The sequence below is a fragment of the Chrysochloris asiatica genome, unplaced genomic scaffold (assembly GCF_000296735.1).
Source record: "Chrysochloris asiatica unplaced genomic scaffold, ChrAsi1.0 scaffold00007, whole genome shotgun sequence".
NCBI classification, from domain to species: domain Eukaryota; kingdom Metazoa; phylum Chordata; class Mammalia; order Afrosoricida; family Chrysochloridae; genus Chrysochloris; species Chrysochloris asiatica.
Window position 1 is genome coordinate 19388488 of NW_006408525.1, and position 18774 is coordinate 19407261.

Sequence of the window (18774 nt, forward strand, 5' to 3'; positions counted from 1 at the left end):
ATTCTTTAATAAATACAAAAGGTGTCAAATGAAAGATTGCAAAATAGGAGTAACTTAGGTTTCCTTATGAATTGATTTTGAGTTCTTGAGCTAGTTGATCTATATTAAATATCAAGGGCACTCAGTATTTGTAACAGTACAGCATTGAAATTATTTATATAGATTTCTGTCATGAATTACCAACAGTGTTGTTTGTTTTTGTTTCTAGGTTTCAGAGAGTATGCAGTATCCATTTAAACCTTGCATGAGAGTAGAAGTGGTTGACAAAAGGCATTTGTGTCGAACACGCGTGGCGGTGGTGGAAAGTGTAATTGGAGGAAGGTTGAGATTAGTGTATGAAGAAAGTGAAGATAGAACAGATGACTTCTGGTGCCACATGCACAGTCCATTAATCCATCATATCGGTTGGTCTCGAAGTATAGGCCATCGATTTAAAAGATCGGGTAAGCACCTTACACAAAATCTCTATTGAAAACATAATGATGCTAATTGCACTGAGTGATTATTTTCTTTGAGAATAGCATAGGTCATAAATGGCATACTAGTTGTCTGGGATGCTCCTACCTTAAATTAGTGAATGTTCACACCAGACAATTCATGTCCTAACTAATTCTACATATTTCTTCACTTGCTTTTAATTTTAAAATAATGCACTTTTAGTCACTGTAATAATTATATTCTAACTCTTTTCTTATCCTGTCCATTTGAAAGCTCTAAAGATAGCCATTCCCTTTCCATTCAATTTTGATCCAAATAGCAAGGTTGAATGAAGTTAAACTTGATATTAAACACATTAAAACATGCTTCTAAGGTTGTAATTCCTGGCCTAGGGAATTACCAGCATCCTCATTGGCTGAATTACGTAATAGCATTTGCATATGTACTTTAAAGAGAGGAAGACTATCACCATAAACGTAGAAGGCATGTATTTTTGCCATATATTTTAGGGCATTACATACCTTGTGAGTTTGAAACCTTCAAAGAAAGTGGTTTTTGTCTTCTCACAAATGCTGACAGATTAGTATGTAACTTTTCCTTGTAGATATTACAAAGAAACAGGATGGACATTTTGATACACCACCACATTTATTTGCTAAGGTAAGAAGTTTTTTTATAAGAACCCTCATTTGTAAGCTAGGTTTGAAAGAGCGTTGTGAACGCTTTTTCTAATAACATGTTCACTTAAAAGGATTAAGAACTTGAAATCTGTAGGTGTCACAGCAACTGATGATAATTTTCCTTAGATTCTGCTTATCTGCCTCTATTCTTTCTACTCCCTGATGGAAATTTGAGTTATAATGTTAGGTAGGTAGGAGAAGGCATTTGGCATTTTTACATGGTAATCTTTGTTAACTTGGTAATGTTTACATTATTTAAATGATACCATCTATAACAGTAATTTGCTTTCATGTAATTCTGTAGGTAAAAGAAGTAGACCAGACTGGGGAATGGTTCAAAGAAGGAATGAAATTAGAAGCTATAGATCCATTAAATCTTTCTACAATATGTGTTGCAACCATTAGAAAGGTAAGAAACTATGTTTTTCTTAATTGATAGCATTGTGGTCTGAGAAGATGCTTTGTAGTATTTTGATATTTGTAAACTTATGGAATTTGCTTTGTGGCCTAAAACATGGTCTATTCTGGAGAATGTTCAATGTACACTGGAAAAGAATGTGTATTGTGCCGTTGTTGGGTTGAATGCTCTGTACACATCTATGAGGTCCAGTTGGCTGATTGTGTTGTTTAGTTCTTGTGTCTTTGTCAAGTTTCTTTATGGTTGTTCTATCCATTTTTGAAAGCGGTATATTAAAATCACCCACTATTATTGTAGATTCGTCTATTTTTTCAACTCTTATTAGAGTTTGCTTTATATATTTTGGAGCTCTTTCATTGGGAGCATAGGTATTTATTATGGTTATTTCATCTTGTTCAATTGTCCCTTTAATCATGACATAATGTCCATCTTTATCTATTGTGCTGTTTTTTGCCTTAAAGTTTATTTTATCAGAGATTAGTACTGCCACACCTATTCATTTTTTTATTGCAACTAGCTTGCTATAATTTTTTCTTTCCTTTGACTTTTAATCTGTTTTTGTCTCTGAGCTGTGTCTCTTGCAGACAGCATATTGAAGGATCTTGTTTTCTTATCCATTCTGCCACCCTCCGTCTCTTTAACAGGTGCATTTAATCCATTTACATTCAGTGTAGTTATCGATAGGTATTGATTAATTGCTGCCATTATGTTTGGTGTTTTTCTGGTGTTGCTGCTTTCTTTGTTCTGTGTGTCTGTCTTTGTTGAGTTTATGCTTTTTGTGTTGTTTCTTGTGAGTTTCCTCATAATTTTAATGTTTCCATGTTCTTCTTGGGTTTTCATTCTCTTTGCATGTTGTGAAGTGTTCATTTTCTTTGAGGTTGCCTTATAGTCCATTAACTTTTCTCTACATTTAGTGCAGTCTATTTTATCCTGTAATCTTCCTGACCTTCTCACCCTCTGGATCTCTGTTCCTACATGTTTACCTTGGTTTACAAGAAAATGTGTTTTTGAATGTAGAAATGAAGTTACAAGAACTGGGTTTAAGATAATAGAAGAAGGAGACCCCTAACAGATTCAACTTGACATACAACAGGGCTTCAGAAAGTTTGTGAAAAAAATGAAGACATGATAATGGAATTTTCCACAAACTTTTTGAAGCCACCTCATATGTATGTATCTGGATCTTTGCTGGAGTGAAGTTCAAAGCTAATCCATCACAGAATTATAGCAAGGCCAAATTTATCTTCCACTTTTCTGTAGTTTTTTTTTCCTCTTGTAAGTGCTTTGTTTTTTTTCTCTCTTGTCTGGAGCTGTTCTTCTGAAAAGATGAGAACAATAGTCCTCAATTCTCAAAAAAGAACCACAATCCCCTGGGGAACCTTAAAAAAATACAGGCGCCCAAGACCCTCCTCCCTTCAACTCTGGTTTAATCAGTCTGGGTTGGGAGCCTGAGTACCCTGGTATTTTTTAAGGTTCTCAGGTGAACCTCAGGTACTTACCTAGGGAAGAAACACTAATCCAAAATCTGTTTTACATAAAGGAATAACTTAAAGTGTGGTTTATAGTTCAACATAGTTTAAAGCTTTCAGCCAAAAGAATTTGAAACAGTTACGACAGTGCCATTTACCAAACCGCCTGTGTTCAAGGTCACAGAGCTAGCTAGGTAAGGCCGACCTCCAACCATCTTTTCCCTATTAATGTTAAACCACCTGATCAGCACAGACTCTCATCACCCACTACAGCTGGAATCACAGGAATGATTGCCCAGATATTTTTGTTTATTTAGACAACAACAACAAAACAGTACCTTTTGTGATTTTGACAATGAGACCGGTTTGGAGACCCATACAGTTGAGCCATGTTCTGTTCCAGCAATGAAAATGAAGTGTCCAGTGCACAGAGTTTCTTATTTCATTTATTCAGAAAATAATGTATTAGTTTCCTAGGCCTGCTGAGCACATTGCCAAAAATAGTGACTTAAAACAACAGAAAATTATTACCTCCCAACTTTGAAAGCTAGAAATCCAAAATCAAAGTGTTGGCAGGGCCACATGCCCTCTGAAGACTATTCTTAGTTTCTGGTGGTTGCCAGCAGTCCTTGGTATTCTTTGGCTTGCAACTGCATCTCTCCAGTCTCAGCCTTCATTGTCACATGGCCTTCTTCTGTGTTTGTATCTGTGTCTCAATGTTCAAATATCCCTCTTTGTTCTCTTTTTATAAAGATACCAGTCATTGGATTAGGGCCCACTCTAATCTACTATGTCTTCATTGTACCTTGATTATATCTGCGAAGACCCCATTTCCAATTAAGGTCACTTTCACAGGTACCAGAAGTTAGGAATTGAACATATGTGTTTTTGAGAAATGGAATTCAAGCCACTACAACAGACTGTAGAGCATTTACTGTATTTAGAACAAAATAGATATACTGTGGCATTAGAGATGTCCAAGTAAAGTAAACAAAACAGATCAGGTTTTCAGAGGAATCAGGGAATGCTTTATAGAAGGTTTTCTTTTTAGAAGGTACTAGAGAGTTACATCATAAAGAATGCGAAAAAGACAACACAGACATGGCAGGGGACAACCACACCACTGAAAAGACAATGTGTAAAACTGTAAAAATAGGAAAATATAGGCCCCATTGAAGATATAATAAGTGGTTCACATACAATACCCACCAAACAAATTGAACTGAATATACTAGTCATGGTCTTTTACTTTTATAAGAACAGAAATTCACTTAGGATAGTGCTAAAGAAGGATACAATGGACAGCTGACAGCTGTACAGGTAGAAGAGCCGAAAAGGTATCCAATATCCAACCTTTGTGGTATTCTCGCCATCTGTCAAGAGCATCTTCAGTGCGTCTCTGCTGCTTTCTGTGTCTGTACCAGTTCTCACTGTTTCTCTCTTGACTATGCTCCTGCTTACTCTTTTGGTTATGGTGGCCCGAGGACTTCGCCCAGAAGTAAGGAAGTGCTCAGAGAATTGTGGGGACAAGTCAAAAGAGGATTTGGGACAAATATGGTTATAACTTACTGAAAAAAATAGAAGCTGTAAGTCTGCAGTGATATAAATAAATGGAAAAGTAGAGAGAGTAGCATGTGCTTACAGTAGAATGAACGACAGTATTAGAAAACCATTTGACAACCATAATAGTAATAATTTTTTTAAACCACAAACATCAGTTGTGTATAACTGGTTTGTGAAAGTAAGGTGAGGAATAGATCTCACAAAATATTTATGTATTACAAAGTTGCATCCTATTGGAAAGTACAAGCTACCTGTGTTGGAGAAGTTGGACAAACTTCCTCTTGTGTGTGGAAAATTAACACGAGAAGAGTAAAGGTATTAGTGGTGTGTAAGGCTTCTAGTCCTAGCTGAGATGAGGTTGTGGGAAAGCCACCAACCTGTTCTCATGTCACAGCCGTAGACCACTGTAGTCATTAGCAAAGGGGCCACTCCAGAAGCTGCTTTTCCCAGATCTCTGACTTCTTCCTTTTGTTCCTGGTACTCACTAGAATTTACAGAGCTTTTCATTTACGTTTCAATTAGTTTAACTTAATCCAACAAAGGTAAAGAAGCATTTTTTTTTTTCCTTTTAGGAAACACTCATGTAATAGATTTTCATGTCTTCTAGAATGTTTAAAAACTTGAGATTGTCTTTAAAAGGTGCTCGCTGATGGATTCCTAATGATTGGGATTGACGGCTCAGAAGCAGCAGACGGATCTGACTGGTTCTGTTATCATGCAACCTCTCCTTCTATTTTCCCTGTTGGTTTCTGTGAAATTAATATGATTGAACTTACTCCACCTAGAGGTACTGCATTTTTTTTCTCATAAAGTATCTGTTAATGGCATTTAACACAGCCCTAGATTTCTTGCTATGTGAATTTTTCCTGAGCATGTATTCATCTAGCTTACTGTTTCATACATAAACTTTTTAATAAAATATTTCACTGAGAATAAGCAAATTTCCATCCATGTTACCATGTGGCTTTTTAAGAGAAAGTCTATCTTAGTTTAAATAGCTGTCATGGCCTAACCAGTGACTGTTTTCAAATTTTGATACATACCTGAGACTTAAGAGAGGCAACAGTTAAACCCAAAGTCTATAAAAACAATATTATTTTCTTCCTTGAGAAACAAGAAAAATGTTAAATGACCAACTATTCTAAGCCAAGAATTGAAAAAGCAAACCAGTTTCTGAGTAGACAGAAGAAAAGAGAGTCACTTTTGCCTGAGAGTTCAGGAGACAAAAGTAAGTAAGTAAAGTACTAAGTACCTAGAAAAGGAAATAAGTCCATGAAACATGAGGCAAGTATTGTACCTGCTGTATTGGAATTTCAGTTAGAAATCTACCATCTAACCTACAATCTTGAGAGTTTTGTGGGTACTGAGTCATTCCCCGTTGTTTTCATATTATGCTAATTTTAAAAGATGTGATACTTAAAACTATTATATTTTTCAGGTTACACAAAACTTCCTTTCAAATGGTTTGACTACCTCAGGGAAACTGGCTCCATTGCAGCACCAGTGAAACTATTTAATAAGGTAAATTCACATGGCAGCGATAATAATGGTCTATTTTTTAAGTGCCTCACAAATGCAAGTTAAGCAAAACATCTTGTTTTATACTAGAATTTCTTATAACTTGATATGAATAAAATATACAAGGCTAAGCAAAAAACAATTGCTATGAAATTATAGAAACCTTTATTAACAGAAATATCAGATATGAGGCTATTGATTCTCAACAAATCCTCTATCTGGATCTATATGCTTCTGAAGGCAATGTTTCCATCTCACTAACCCTTCCCTGTAGAATTCTCTGCTTTTCAATTTACACCACACCAAAAGGACAGTTTTGGCATCCTCAAGGAACTCAAAGCTTGTTCCTTTTTAATGTCTTTTGAGTTTGGGGAACAAAAAGAAGTCTGAAAAGGCAAGATCAGGGCTGTAGGGTACATAGGGTAGTTTCCTATAAGATCCTTATTTGTTGTTGCTAAGTGCTGACTCATAGCAACCCTGTATAGGGTTTCCAAGGAGCGTCTGGTGAGCTTAAACCACCAACCTATGAACAGGTGCGCATTGTCATAATGAAAAGAAAAAAACTTAACCACTGCAAAACTTCCCTGACCTTTGTCTCACCAGTGAAGTTTTCCATTTTCTGAAAACTTCTTCATAATAAGTTCTTGTGATTGTCCTGTGTCCTTTGAGAAAATCCATCAATTTACCCTTTTGGTATCCATAAAAGTCGCCATACCCTTCTGAGATGATTTCTGTATGTTGAGCATAACTGGTCCATGAGAGTCTCTTGGAATCCACTGTTTTGTTTGGACCTTTTTTTATGGAAGGTACCCTAATGAGACTTGCGTCTTAAAACACAAATGTGTTTCCGAGAAGCTGGGTTATATGAAGAAGAATGTAGCATCAGGATTGGTAAAGAAAAGGAAAATCCTCAGAAATGGACCAGTAAATGACATGATGAACAGAGAAAAGATTGCTGGGATCCACATATGTGAGGCTACTGAAAATAAATACCATGGCTTGGGCCAGCCAGGTGCACCTTAGTTCTCAAACTGATCTCTTTGCTCTTATAAACACTTTAAAGAAGTCTCGGGCAGATTTTGCCTTTGATTTCTTGACTGCTGTTTTCATTAGCACTGATTGTGGATCCAAGCAATCTTTTCTCTGTTCATCATGTCATTTACTGGTCCATTTCTGAGGATTTTCATTTTCTTTACCAATCCTGATGCTACATTCTTCTTCATATAACCCAGCTTCTCGGAAACACATTTGTGTTTTAAGACGCAAGTCTCATTAGGGCACCTTCCATAAAAAAAGGTCCAAACAAAACAGTGGATTCCAAGAGACTCTCATGGACCAGTTATACTCAACATACAGAAATCATCTCAGAAGGGTATGGCGACTTTTATGGATACCAAAGGGGTAAATTGATGGATTTTCATATGCATGTGAAAGGAGCTCTGGTAGAGTAGTGGTTACGAATCGGGCTGCGAACCTTAAGGTCAGCGGTTCGAAACTACCAGCCGCTCCGCGGGAGAAAGATGAGGCTTTCTACTCCCGTAAAGATTTATACCCTCGGAAACCCTGTACAGGGTCGCTATGGGTCGGACCCGACTCGATGGCACATAACAACAACATATGCATGTGAAAGTTGGACAGCGAATAAGAAACCCTGGAGAAAAAGCAGTGCATTTGAATTATGATGTTGGGAAAGTACCAGGGTGGCCAGAAGAAGAAACAAATCTGTCTAGGAAGAATTGCAGCCCGAATTCTCCTTAGAAGCAAGGATAGCGAAACTTCATTTCTCGTATTATCAGAAGGGACCAGTTCATGGATAAGGACCGCATGCTTGGTAAAGTAGAGGGTCAACAAGAAAGAAGTAGACCCCCCAATGAGATGGATTGGCACAGTGGCAGCAACAATGAGCTCAAAACATAACTGTGAGGCTGGCACAGGACTGGGCAGTGTTTCTGTTGTTGATAGAGTTGCTGTGAGTTGGAACCAACTTGAGGGCAGCAAATAGCATTACTGAGAAAACTTGTCTGCAGCTATCCACTGATCCACAGAGATATGTTTAGATGTGTTTGTTTGAAATCAGCTTGTACATGGTATGAATTGGAGCCCTGGTATCAATGCTTTTGGACTTATCTCTCATATACCAGTAAATATAAGTGTTTCTTAAGAATTGAAGCTTGTTTGCAAACTGTTTTATTTTTACAGTCTGAGTAAAATAGAAATTAATCATTTTCTACCTAAGTGTTACGTGCTTCACTTTTACAATATATTTCAATTGTTAAATAATTGTTTGAGATGTCTTATTTAATATGTGATATTCGGCTGTGTTGCTTCTTCTACTTTTTGCTTTTTTTAGTGATAGTGGAGTTGTGTGTTGTTCTTCTGACTGGTGTTTATGTTTTACTTCTCCATGCAGGATGTTCCAAATCACGGATTTCGTGTCGGAATGAAATTGGAAGCTGTAGATCTCATGGAGCCACGACTAATATGCGTAGCCACAGTAACTCGAATTATTCATCGTCTCTTGCGGATACATTTTGATGGATGGGAAGAAGAGTATGATCAGTGGGTAGACTGTGAGTCCCCTGACCTCTATCCTGTAGGGTGGTGTCAATTAACTGGATATCAGCTACAGCCTCCTGCATCACAGTGTAAGTTGGTATACAGAAAAGGTGTCCTTTTATAAAAGTCAGCAGTTCTCCAGAGGACTATCTCACATAAGTCATCTTGTGAGCTCACAGGACAAGAATATACCTAAGTCTGATTGGTTGCCAGGTAAGATATTAAGACTAGACTCAACATCACAGAATCAGACCATGTATACCATGCATGACAGACTGAACTTAATAGTCAGTTACATAATGACTATTAAAGGCACAATAGTAGCAGCATTCGCCAGGTTTAACAATTTGTTATTTTATTGAGTATAAAATTAAAGGCTGAAATTGTATTTTATATAATAAATGCTTGTGTAAATAGTGGAATTTGTCTGGTGTTGAGGTTTATAATTTAGAGGAATATGAACCCATATTTTCAAAGCTTCTTGTACCTTAATTAGCATAATGGTTTTGGTTAAGATAGTTCATCTAAGTTGTATCTGCAGTGCTAAGCAGTGATCTGGTACCATTTTTTTCTTTTATTTTGCAGCATCAAGAGAAAGCCAATCAGGTTCATCAAAACAGAAGAAAAAGGCTAAGTCCCAGCAATACAAAGGACATAAGAAAAGTGGGTCACCACATGGTGTTTACATATATTTCCTAATTATTAACCAGTTGGGGTCACATGGTATTCTTTCTTGCACAGAAAATGATATCCCTTGTTAGAAGTGATGGCTGTACGTTCTGTATGCTTAAAGGTGCAGTATGCCGTAAAAGGCAAACCTTTTCAATAATGAGAAACACCCATGCTTTGATTTACAGGAAAATGAGTACCTTGGTAAGAAGTTTTTACCTTCATGGTCAAAAGTAGAACTTATGAATGAGTCTTGAAGTAATATGTAAACCTACCAAAGGTCCAGGGGCAGCAGCAATGTGCTCAGGCATAACAGCATTTGGGAGAAGGATGCAGGACGGGCCAGTGTTTTTTTCTGTTGAGCATGGCATCACTGTGATTTGTAATTGACTTGCCGGCACCTGAAAACCACCACCAAAAGCTAACCATTTTTATTATTCTATTTATTAAAAACAGATAACTTAATGCATACAAAAGACTTGTTGGAGCCTAATAATACATCTTTTCTATACACTACATCTCTTTTTCTAGAATGATATTTTTAAGAAACCCGGGTTGCTAGCTAACAAAGACTTCAGCAAATTTTTCTAAGCTTTCTTTATATATTTTACCTTACAATGAATGAATATTGGCGTTAATAGCCAAAGTTATATTAAATATGTTTATAGCTGTGTTTTATTCTTTAAGATGTTTCTCAACCTTACAAAGCCACAGGTTTTTCTCCTCATGAAATTTGTCATAGAATATTTTATTGATACAAGACTTTTTTATTTAAAGATGATTTTAGAAATGAAAATACAAGTGTCACATATCAAAATGTATTTGAATTTTTGAATGGAAAACCAATTTGCTCTGTCAACTCTGACTCGCAATAAAAAGGTAAATAATAAAGTGAATTTAGGGCTAGAATGTGGAGGAGCCCAGACAGGCCTTGGATTCTGCTGTTGAATGAAGCCACAGTGGGAGTACCAATGGAGCTACTGCTCAATCCTGTCTCTTCCAGTTAGCACTGTGTAGTCTTAGGACTTCATGCTTGATTTGTGAAATGAAAAGAACACTGCCTACTTCAAGGAAATTTTGATGCAATTAAATGTGAATTTTCTTTTTTTTTAAGTTCCTTTGAGCATTAAAACAAATATTTTAAAAACAAAAGATACTGAATAATTTACTGTGGAAAAAAACCCAAAGAACTAAAGTGTATTTTTCCAGCTGACTTGTCCTATAAGTGATAATCTGTCTCATTAACAACCAGGGAACAAAAGAAAAAACACTGTTAGCTTATTTTCCTCTTTACTGTTTATGAGCATTTGTTTATAATTTTTTTTTAAGTGGGAAATGGCAGTGATGTTTGGAAAACAAGCCTGAAATCCAAGTCAATTTCACAGCAATGATAAAACCTACAAGCCTCTCTCTTGCCCTTTTATATTACAGGCCTAATCCTCACATAGTCCCAGAACTGTTTTACCCACCAGTTGCTTGCCAGATCTGACACTTAGCACATGCGAGGTCTGACACTTAAGAACCTTAGAGAGCATTGTCAGACCAGGCAGATTCAAAATACCCTGCTTATCTGGAAGTAAGAGGAAGAATTCAAATGACTTTATCAGTGAACTAACAATAGCAAATATGTCTAAATTTTCTGTAAGGCTTGGATGACAGGGCAGCTAATCTCTTGACTTGCTATTAAACAAGACAGATCTCAGAATCTTACTAAGACATAGAAGAATTAATTACTGCTTTATGCTCCTCCGTAACTGTGAGACCTGATTTCCGAGTCTGTGCCCAGTTCTCACAGGCCTTGCTCAGTGTGACTCCTTCAGGGTTCCTGTCTAGTTTATGGATTTAATGATTTTGAAATAATTCATGAAGTATCGTATTAAGTACTCTAAATTTTAGCAGTAGTTATCATTACTAGATCTCTAGATTAGATGGAAAAATGCATTTAGCATGTTCTTTATGACATCTTAATATCTCTTAATATTATGATGTCATCTTTGATGCCTTTAAATAGTACATTGGATATAGAAAGGAAAAGAACTATATACCCACAATCCGTCATTCAAAACCCTTGGGGCCAGATGTGTTTTAGAATTGAGAATTTTTTTGGATTTTTGAAAGTAAATGTAGTATATACAGCATATGTTTTGCAACCCCCTTGCAGACTCTGGGATGTTTTTTGAAACACAGTGTAGATAAACATTTGCATGAAATGGGTCAAATAAAGATTATAAAGAATACTACCAAATAAGGGCAGGTTTTGTTACAAAAGTTCTCTGAAAAAAAGTGTTGAATTTTGGTGTTGAGGATAAGGAATTGTCTTATATGCAAAGAAGCCATCCTAGTTATAAAGGTGGTATCTGTTCTTTTTAAGGTTTCTATTACTCAGTACGCAGTTTATTAGAAATGTTACTCACAGAAACCTGTCGTCTAGTGCAGACAGATGGGTCATAAGCATTACGCTTGCTTTTGTCTGCAGATTGTTGTATTTTGGCTCTTATAGTTCATATCAGAGTTCTCTGGTCATTTTCTACTTAAAATTATCTATCCATTGTTTTGGTTTCTTGCTCATTTCTTACAGAAATAAACAGTTGTTGGTTTCATTGCTCTAGTTTGTTTCCTAATGAGTTGTGCTTATGCTCTAAAGGAATGGCTATTAATTCAAGAATGTGACAACAAGAGTGATGTTCTGCCAAGAAGACCATACTGATTATTGTCTATATTGTTGTTGTAAAGTGCTGTCAGGTCAGTTCTGACTCATAGCAGCCCTGTGTATAGGGTGTTGAAGGAGCAGCTGGTTCAAACTAAGCTGACGTTGTGGTCTAGTGCATTAGCCCACAAAGCTGTGTATCTAATCACAGAATCCTGTTTCTCAAGGTGTACTCATTGTAGAGCAGGAAAATCAGCACTGGTTTTGTACATAGTTTACTGTACTGTGGGTGATAGAATGTTGGAGAGTCTCCTTGTGCGGCACATTAGGAAAGGTCTTAAGTAGTTGCTGCATGAATTGGCTCTGGCAGTTGAGAGTTGGTGTTCTCAGGGATAAATTAGCCTCCAGACCATTTTACTGAGAGGTGCTGTTAGTCTAGATTACCCTTAATTATTCTATACTCTGGAAGGTAATAGACAACTTTTAGTCACAGAGGCTAAGTATTCTTCAGCTTTCAGCCTGCTTAGTGCAGTGTGCTTGGTGGTTCAGTATTTGGATAGGATTGTTGAAAAGTACAGAGTGTTTTTTTGTTGGTGAAAGCATTGAAGTCTTAGGTTAGTTTATGAAATTGTAGTCAAAGAGTTCGCAACATTTGCTTTAAAAGAAATTTGATTGCTTAGAAACTTAAGTACCAAATTTTAAATTTTTGAAGTGCTTTTCAGATTAAGAATTACATATTTTTTTATAAGTTTTACAAATAATGAGCATATGTAAATAGCACACCCACACATACAACACAGAGTTCTGACATAACTCTTGGGGATCGTACATAAAATATGAATGGCGGTATGTGTTTTTGAAAAAAATATATTACAAACCGAAAATTAAGTGAGTTGAGTACATTACATATCAGTAAAGTCCTGCTACCCTGCTAATACATTTAAACTGGTGAACCAGTAATCTTGAAGGCCAGTGTTGTGGCTTATGTGGATAGTGACTGATATCCTAAAAGTTAGGGTTTTGAGACTCTCTTGCCCATTGGGTTCTTTACCCCTCAAGCTGAGTCTGCAGTATTTTCGTGAACAAAATTAGCCGTTGTCCATACTTAATGCCCTCGGTAGTTCATTTTGCCTTGTTTTTTCGTAAATTGTTTGTGAGTTGGGACCAGGATAATAGCCTTTCAGAGAAGATAATCTCCCCTATCACTCACTCACTCATTCACTCTCTCGCTCTCTCTCACACACACACACTCACACACACACACACACACACACACACACACCTTTTCAGAAATAACAAACCCTGCATAGTTGGTTCTCTTTTCAGAGTGTCCTATGCAACACAACCTTTCCTAGTTATATAATGCACTTTTCTTACCACGCATGTAAGTAAAAGCTTACTTTAGTCTGACTTGATATTTAGAGAGGAAGATGCCAGTTGGGAAGAAGCCTGTCAGTTTGTCGAGCCTGCCCATGACAGGTGAGGTGCGGAGGAGCTTCTCTGGTGACGAAGAGTTGACTCCTCCTCCATATCGAACCCTTCCAGCACAGACAGCCCCGGAGGCCCTCCCACCTCCCAGCACTAGCCGGGAGTTCAGTCCCAGCCTCAAAACAGGTAACTAGTCACATCAGCACCTCAGGTACTACAGAGGGTGAAAGTGCTGGGCAGGGTGGGGGGAGACGAAGCATGGTCTGGCATGACAGATGCTGACTCATTAAATTTGTCTTTTTCTTTTAACTAAAAAATTCATTTTCACTAGTCCTTGATAGTCACGTCACTAGCCGAATCATCAGGGAAGGACTTTTATTTTGTATCCAACCACTTCTAAGCTTCAAATTAGGGTAAAGCTACAGGTTCCATTTATGGAAGTATGAGACAACTTGGAAGGAATGTTTCATGGTTTCATTAAAATGATCAACCATTTTGCATCATGGAATTCCACTGTGTTCTTGACCTAGGGGGGAAACGTGTCACTAGGATTGGTCTGATGAATCACACCCAAAGAGGAGGCTTTGTTTGACCAAAGGTTCATAGCATTCCATAGTCTCTCCTAGATTGGAAGAATGTGTTCTGAATTCCTGTGTGTATTTGGTTCAGGTAGTAACATTACTAAGATCTTAATTGAACAACGTGGACTTGGAAATTTGATACCTGTATAATTTTGGTATTAAATGTGAGTGACATTGTTTCATAATTTCATATATGAAAGTGGCTACTTTCAGGTAGATGGCATTTAATTGGTTCATCCAAGTAGTCAATTTTAGGGAAGCTTGTGAATGTTATGCCCTTGGTAATTGCTAAAAATAAGTGTGGTGTCATCATAGACTATCAAAAAGATCTCACTTGAGTTTGATGAAATTCAAACTGTGTACAGAACCAATAGCATCAAAGCCAGAGTTATTTGTATCTTACTTGGCATATATTCTGCCATATCCTAATCACTGCTTTTCAACTTAATCATTTATATAATCATTAAAATGGCTTTTGTGTGTTGAAAGCCTTAGATGGGACTTAGTATTTTGTTCTGTGTTCTTCTCAGCATTTGCTTATATTTTTGTACCTGAAATTATCATTAGCCTTTTGTTGTGGGGTGGGGGCTGCATTTTAGGGGTATTACTTAGCTTCTACCTTCCTAACAGTTTATTAGGTCATTCTTATCCTTCCCATCTTGTTTTTGTGAAGACCGTTCATATACCCTTTAATTTAAAGAAAATTACAATACCTTTTTTATATGAAGAATAAGTCTGGAAAGCCAGTTGTTATCTGCTCTTTAATGGAGAAACCTAAGTCTTAAGAGCATTCACTTTATTTATTAATTTATTTATTTGTTTTGAATGAGTTTTTATTGGATTTTGGGTTCATTTTCTGTAAACTTTAGACTAATTTTGGAGGTGTGGTGTGGTACATTTTGTGAGAAGTTACTGATTCACTGAATACAAAAGTTGGCTTCGGGGATTGGCAGTCCAAGAACTTAGAATAATGTACGGAGTGGGAATCATGTGGCCACCTAGTGACTTCCTCTTCTCCAGTGTCTGCTGTGTCTTTGGAGCTCGGTGCACATTTGTAAGACTTTGTGTGATCTTATTTTGGGAAAACTACACAGAGGTTACATTGCCACCTTAACTGTCTGAAAGCTATGGTTAGCGTAATTGTTGAGAAAGTTGCTTTTTTTATGGGCTTCCTAACTGGGAAAATATTATTCTGGTTGACTTATCTCCTAAAATATTAGTAATTAGAGTCAACCAAGTGACTCCCTTTTAAAAAAGAAAGCTAAGAAACGGGACTTGTATAGGTGACATTCCACCACAGACTCTATTCTGTCTCATCTGTCATTCATTGAGAATTTGACCTGTAAAGGAGAGATGAAAAGTGTGGCTATATAAGGCAGGTTTTACTTTTAGGTTCCATGAAAACAACTAAAATGCATATTAAAACATTCCACATCTGAGTGAATCTTTCACCTGTATCTTTAGTGATTTTATTTTAAATGCATCATTTCCATATTTCAACATGACTTAGAAGTATAATCCAGAGAGATTTGTTGTTAGCAATAAATGCAACGAGTTTCAGGGTATGTTTTAGAATCTCAACTTGTATTTGATTTTTACGAAACATTGGTTTGAATGGAAATGTTCTAATCTTTTGAAGTACAGTAATTCTTTTCTCACTCATTTAGCCATCTGATCATCATATAACAAGATACTGTTTTAATCAACCTTTTATTGTGGGTACTGCACCTTTAATGAAACTTGTGTATTGTTTTCTTTTTCTTTTGTTTATTTTTATGGCATCGTTATAATGTCCCAAACACTTTGCTAATGCATGTTGGTTAGATTTGAAGGATAACTGTCATGCAATTTATTGTTTACCATAAAAGCAGTTTTATACTAAGTAGCTTTTAAATAAAGGAAGAAATGCACAGTCTTCTTTGCTTTATGTGTCAGCAATCTGATTTGGGAATTATTTGGCTATTATTACTGTTCGTGTATAATGTATTCACTTTTCAGTCTTTGGGCTATTAAGTTTTTCACAGTCAGCTCCACAATAAGTACCAAAGTAAAATAAAAATCAATTGATCTCTCTCAAAAAACTGTTCTTTAAATAATAAATGGGATGCCAAGGATCATAAAACTAATTTTTATAACTAAATAAAAGCATGAAGTATTTTCCTGTTTGAGTTTAAAAATACAACCATTTTAATGTTCCACATGATGCAAATGAGTAGTGATTGCTTCATGAAAAAAAAAAAAAAAGGTTTACATCTCATCTAAATACTCTTGACTCTTAATTCTCCTCATAACTTGATTTTTTTACCCAGTATGAGCAGTATGCCATCTATATACCGTATATGTGCTGCTTTTCTCCCCACTCATAATAAAAGGATCCCTAGAGAAGAGAAAATAAATGAGCTTATTTGGGGTTAGATGCATGCAGGGGCCAGCAGCTTACCCCAGTGTGTGAGGCCTGCTAGCACAAGTGTGTCTCACAGGTTGCAGGTGTGGTGAACGTGGGGCGGGGGCGGGGCTCATCAGAACCACTCAGCAATGCTAGTTTCATGGTGCCAACTCCACCATACTTTGCAGAGTTTCCTCTCATTTCAGAGTATTTTATTCTAAGTTTAAAATAACCATGGGGGACAGTCCAGGGTTTGGAGGAGCAAATTTGTGACCTCTGATTTAACAGACCTGTATGTGCTGAAGAAGTTGGGAAAGAAGGTTCACAGTGCTCACTGTGGGACTGGATTCCAAGGACTCATAGCATACAAGATTACTTCACCTGGTTTTTAAAGAGTATCCTCTACAACACAAGTAATTAAACATTACTACGTTTTGTTTTTAACCCGAGTCTTTCTGAAAGGTCAGAAGTTACTGAGACTTGTCCTTAACACCAGATGAGCTTATCTGCACAAAAGAGGGAATGAACATTTTTATGAGAAAAGTAATATTTTAAAGGGAAGAATGCTTCGGGAGATAAAGTAGGCTTCAGGGAAGTGATTGATTTAGGGCAGTCTAAGGCTTCTGGGTTGAGGAGCATTAACAAGTAAAAGTGGTGGCGGTGGTGACTCACAGTGAGGTTCCTGAATAAGGTTTCCAGGGGTGTGTCTATAGGAGCAGAAAGCCTCTTTCTCCTGTGGAGCAACTAGTAGTAGATTCGAACTTGAGATTAACAGCCTAACTCATAATTCACTATGCTACCCAGCTGTTTAGCAAGTAAAAAGGGGTTTATAAAAGATAATAGGGAAATTTCATAGCTAAACTTGGCCTGAAATTTTTGCCTAGGATCAACGTTGTTAAGTGCCGTCAAGTTGGTTCCAACTCACGGCAATCCTTTATAGGGTTTCTGAGGAGTGGCTGGTGAATTTGAACCGCTGACCTTGCTCTTCAAACCATGTTTATCCTACAGCGCCGCACCAGGACTCCTAGGACCAACATTGGGTCCCAGAAAAGAAGATGAAATTCCTTTCTCTTCATCTTTACCCATGCACCCTTCACAAGAACCCAGCTCTAACAATTCTGACTAGCATTACAGCTACATTGTACACACTTCTGTGGCTATCCACAAATCTTTCCCCACTTAATGGAAAACCATTTTCCATAGAAAGGAAATATAAGCTGTATTGGTAAATTGAGGACTGCCTATATCTAGTGTTTGTTTTCATGAAAAAGCAGTCATCAAAAAAGAACACGGCAGTGATTACTACTAAGTGATCTCATGGGTCATGTTACCAGTTCCCATCAATGACTTTCATATTGCTGGTGGTCACATTTTTTTTTCTTTTAAATTAAAATAATTACTTAGCTTTTCATGATTTCAGTTTTCAGTATAGGAATACTCATTTTTTTCTTTTCCTTCAGGAAATCTTTTTACTATAAATATTTCTGTCTTTAGGGTTGATGAGATTATGCTAAAGTCAGATTTATCATATTGCTACTTAATAAATACAATAGCTCAGAACTAGGTAAGAAATGTGTCATTATTCGTAATAGACAATGACAGAAAAGTGAATACTTAATTCTACTTTTTATAATCCAATTAATAAGCTCTGTTATTTTGAGCATTCCATTAAAGGTGGCCAGTGAATATGCAGCATTGTTCCCTTTCAGGGCATTTCCTTACCGCTAACAATTAAATGCTTATACTTCAAGGTCTGATTTTAAGAATAAATTAAAGTCGTACAGACTTAATATTATTAAGACTTGTTGACACTTCCTAATATGACTAGTCTTGTTCATCATAGGGCTGGTGGAACATGAAGGTCAGAGGCACTGTGACTGTCCCAGAAAGACCTAACGACACGCTGTGTCTCTCTTCTACAGTGCCGACACTGCCGTTGAAGGAGGGGCTGCTAAGCGGAGAGGACTATCACTTCCTCCAAGGAGTAGCTGATCAGGAAAGCAACGGTTCTGCCAACTTCTACATCCAACAAGAGCCCTGAGGCAGGGAGGCTTACACAGGACTGTACAGCGGGACATTTTGCTAAACAGAGAAAATTTCAGTTCCAGATTTTTCAGGTGGGTGGGGAAACTATTTTAGTCTGGGAGGAAATTTTTCAATTTATAAAAGATGGACAATTTTTGTGTTGTATTTGAAGCTTTTGAAAGAATTTTGTAATATTTTCCAAGTTTGGATTTATGTGCATTGTTAACAAGAACTGAATTCTAACTTTTTGGTAAGATAAAGGTTAGGTAGCAGGATTGAAGGAAATGATTTAAGAAGGATATAGCTGTAAATGCAAATGAACTGTCATTACAAATGAACCTTTTTGGTACCTGTTGGGAGACTTTGGAATTTTAGAAGTTAGGCCAGTCACATCTC

General features: G+C 36.9%; 1 protein-coding gene across 1 annotated transcript in view; it reads left to right on the forward strand.

The window, feature by feature from the left end:
- The window catches only part of MBTD1 (mbt domain containing 1), a 61686-nt gene extending 43292 nt beyond the window's left edge, over window positions 1–18394 (forward strand). Inside the window, exons 10-17 of the mRNA XM_006832416.1 lie at window positions 209–443; window positions 1043–1098; window positions 1423–1527; window positions 5208–5355; window positions 6007–6089; window positions 8497–8731; window positions 9228–9305; window positions 18276–18394. Coding sequence (XP_006832479.1) covers window positions 209–443; window positions 1043–1098; window positions 1423–1527; window positions 5208–5355; window positions 6007–6089; window positions 8497–8731; window positions 9228–9305; window positions 18276–18394 — 1059 coding nt within the window. The remainder of the gene's footprint in view (window positions 1–208; window positions 444–1042; window positions 1099–1422; window positions 1528–5207; window positions 5356–6006; window positions 6090–8496; window positions 8732–9227; window positions 9306–18275) is intronic.
- Window positions 18395–18774: the final 380 nt, after the last annotated feature.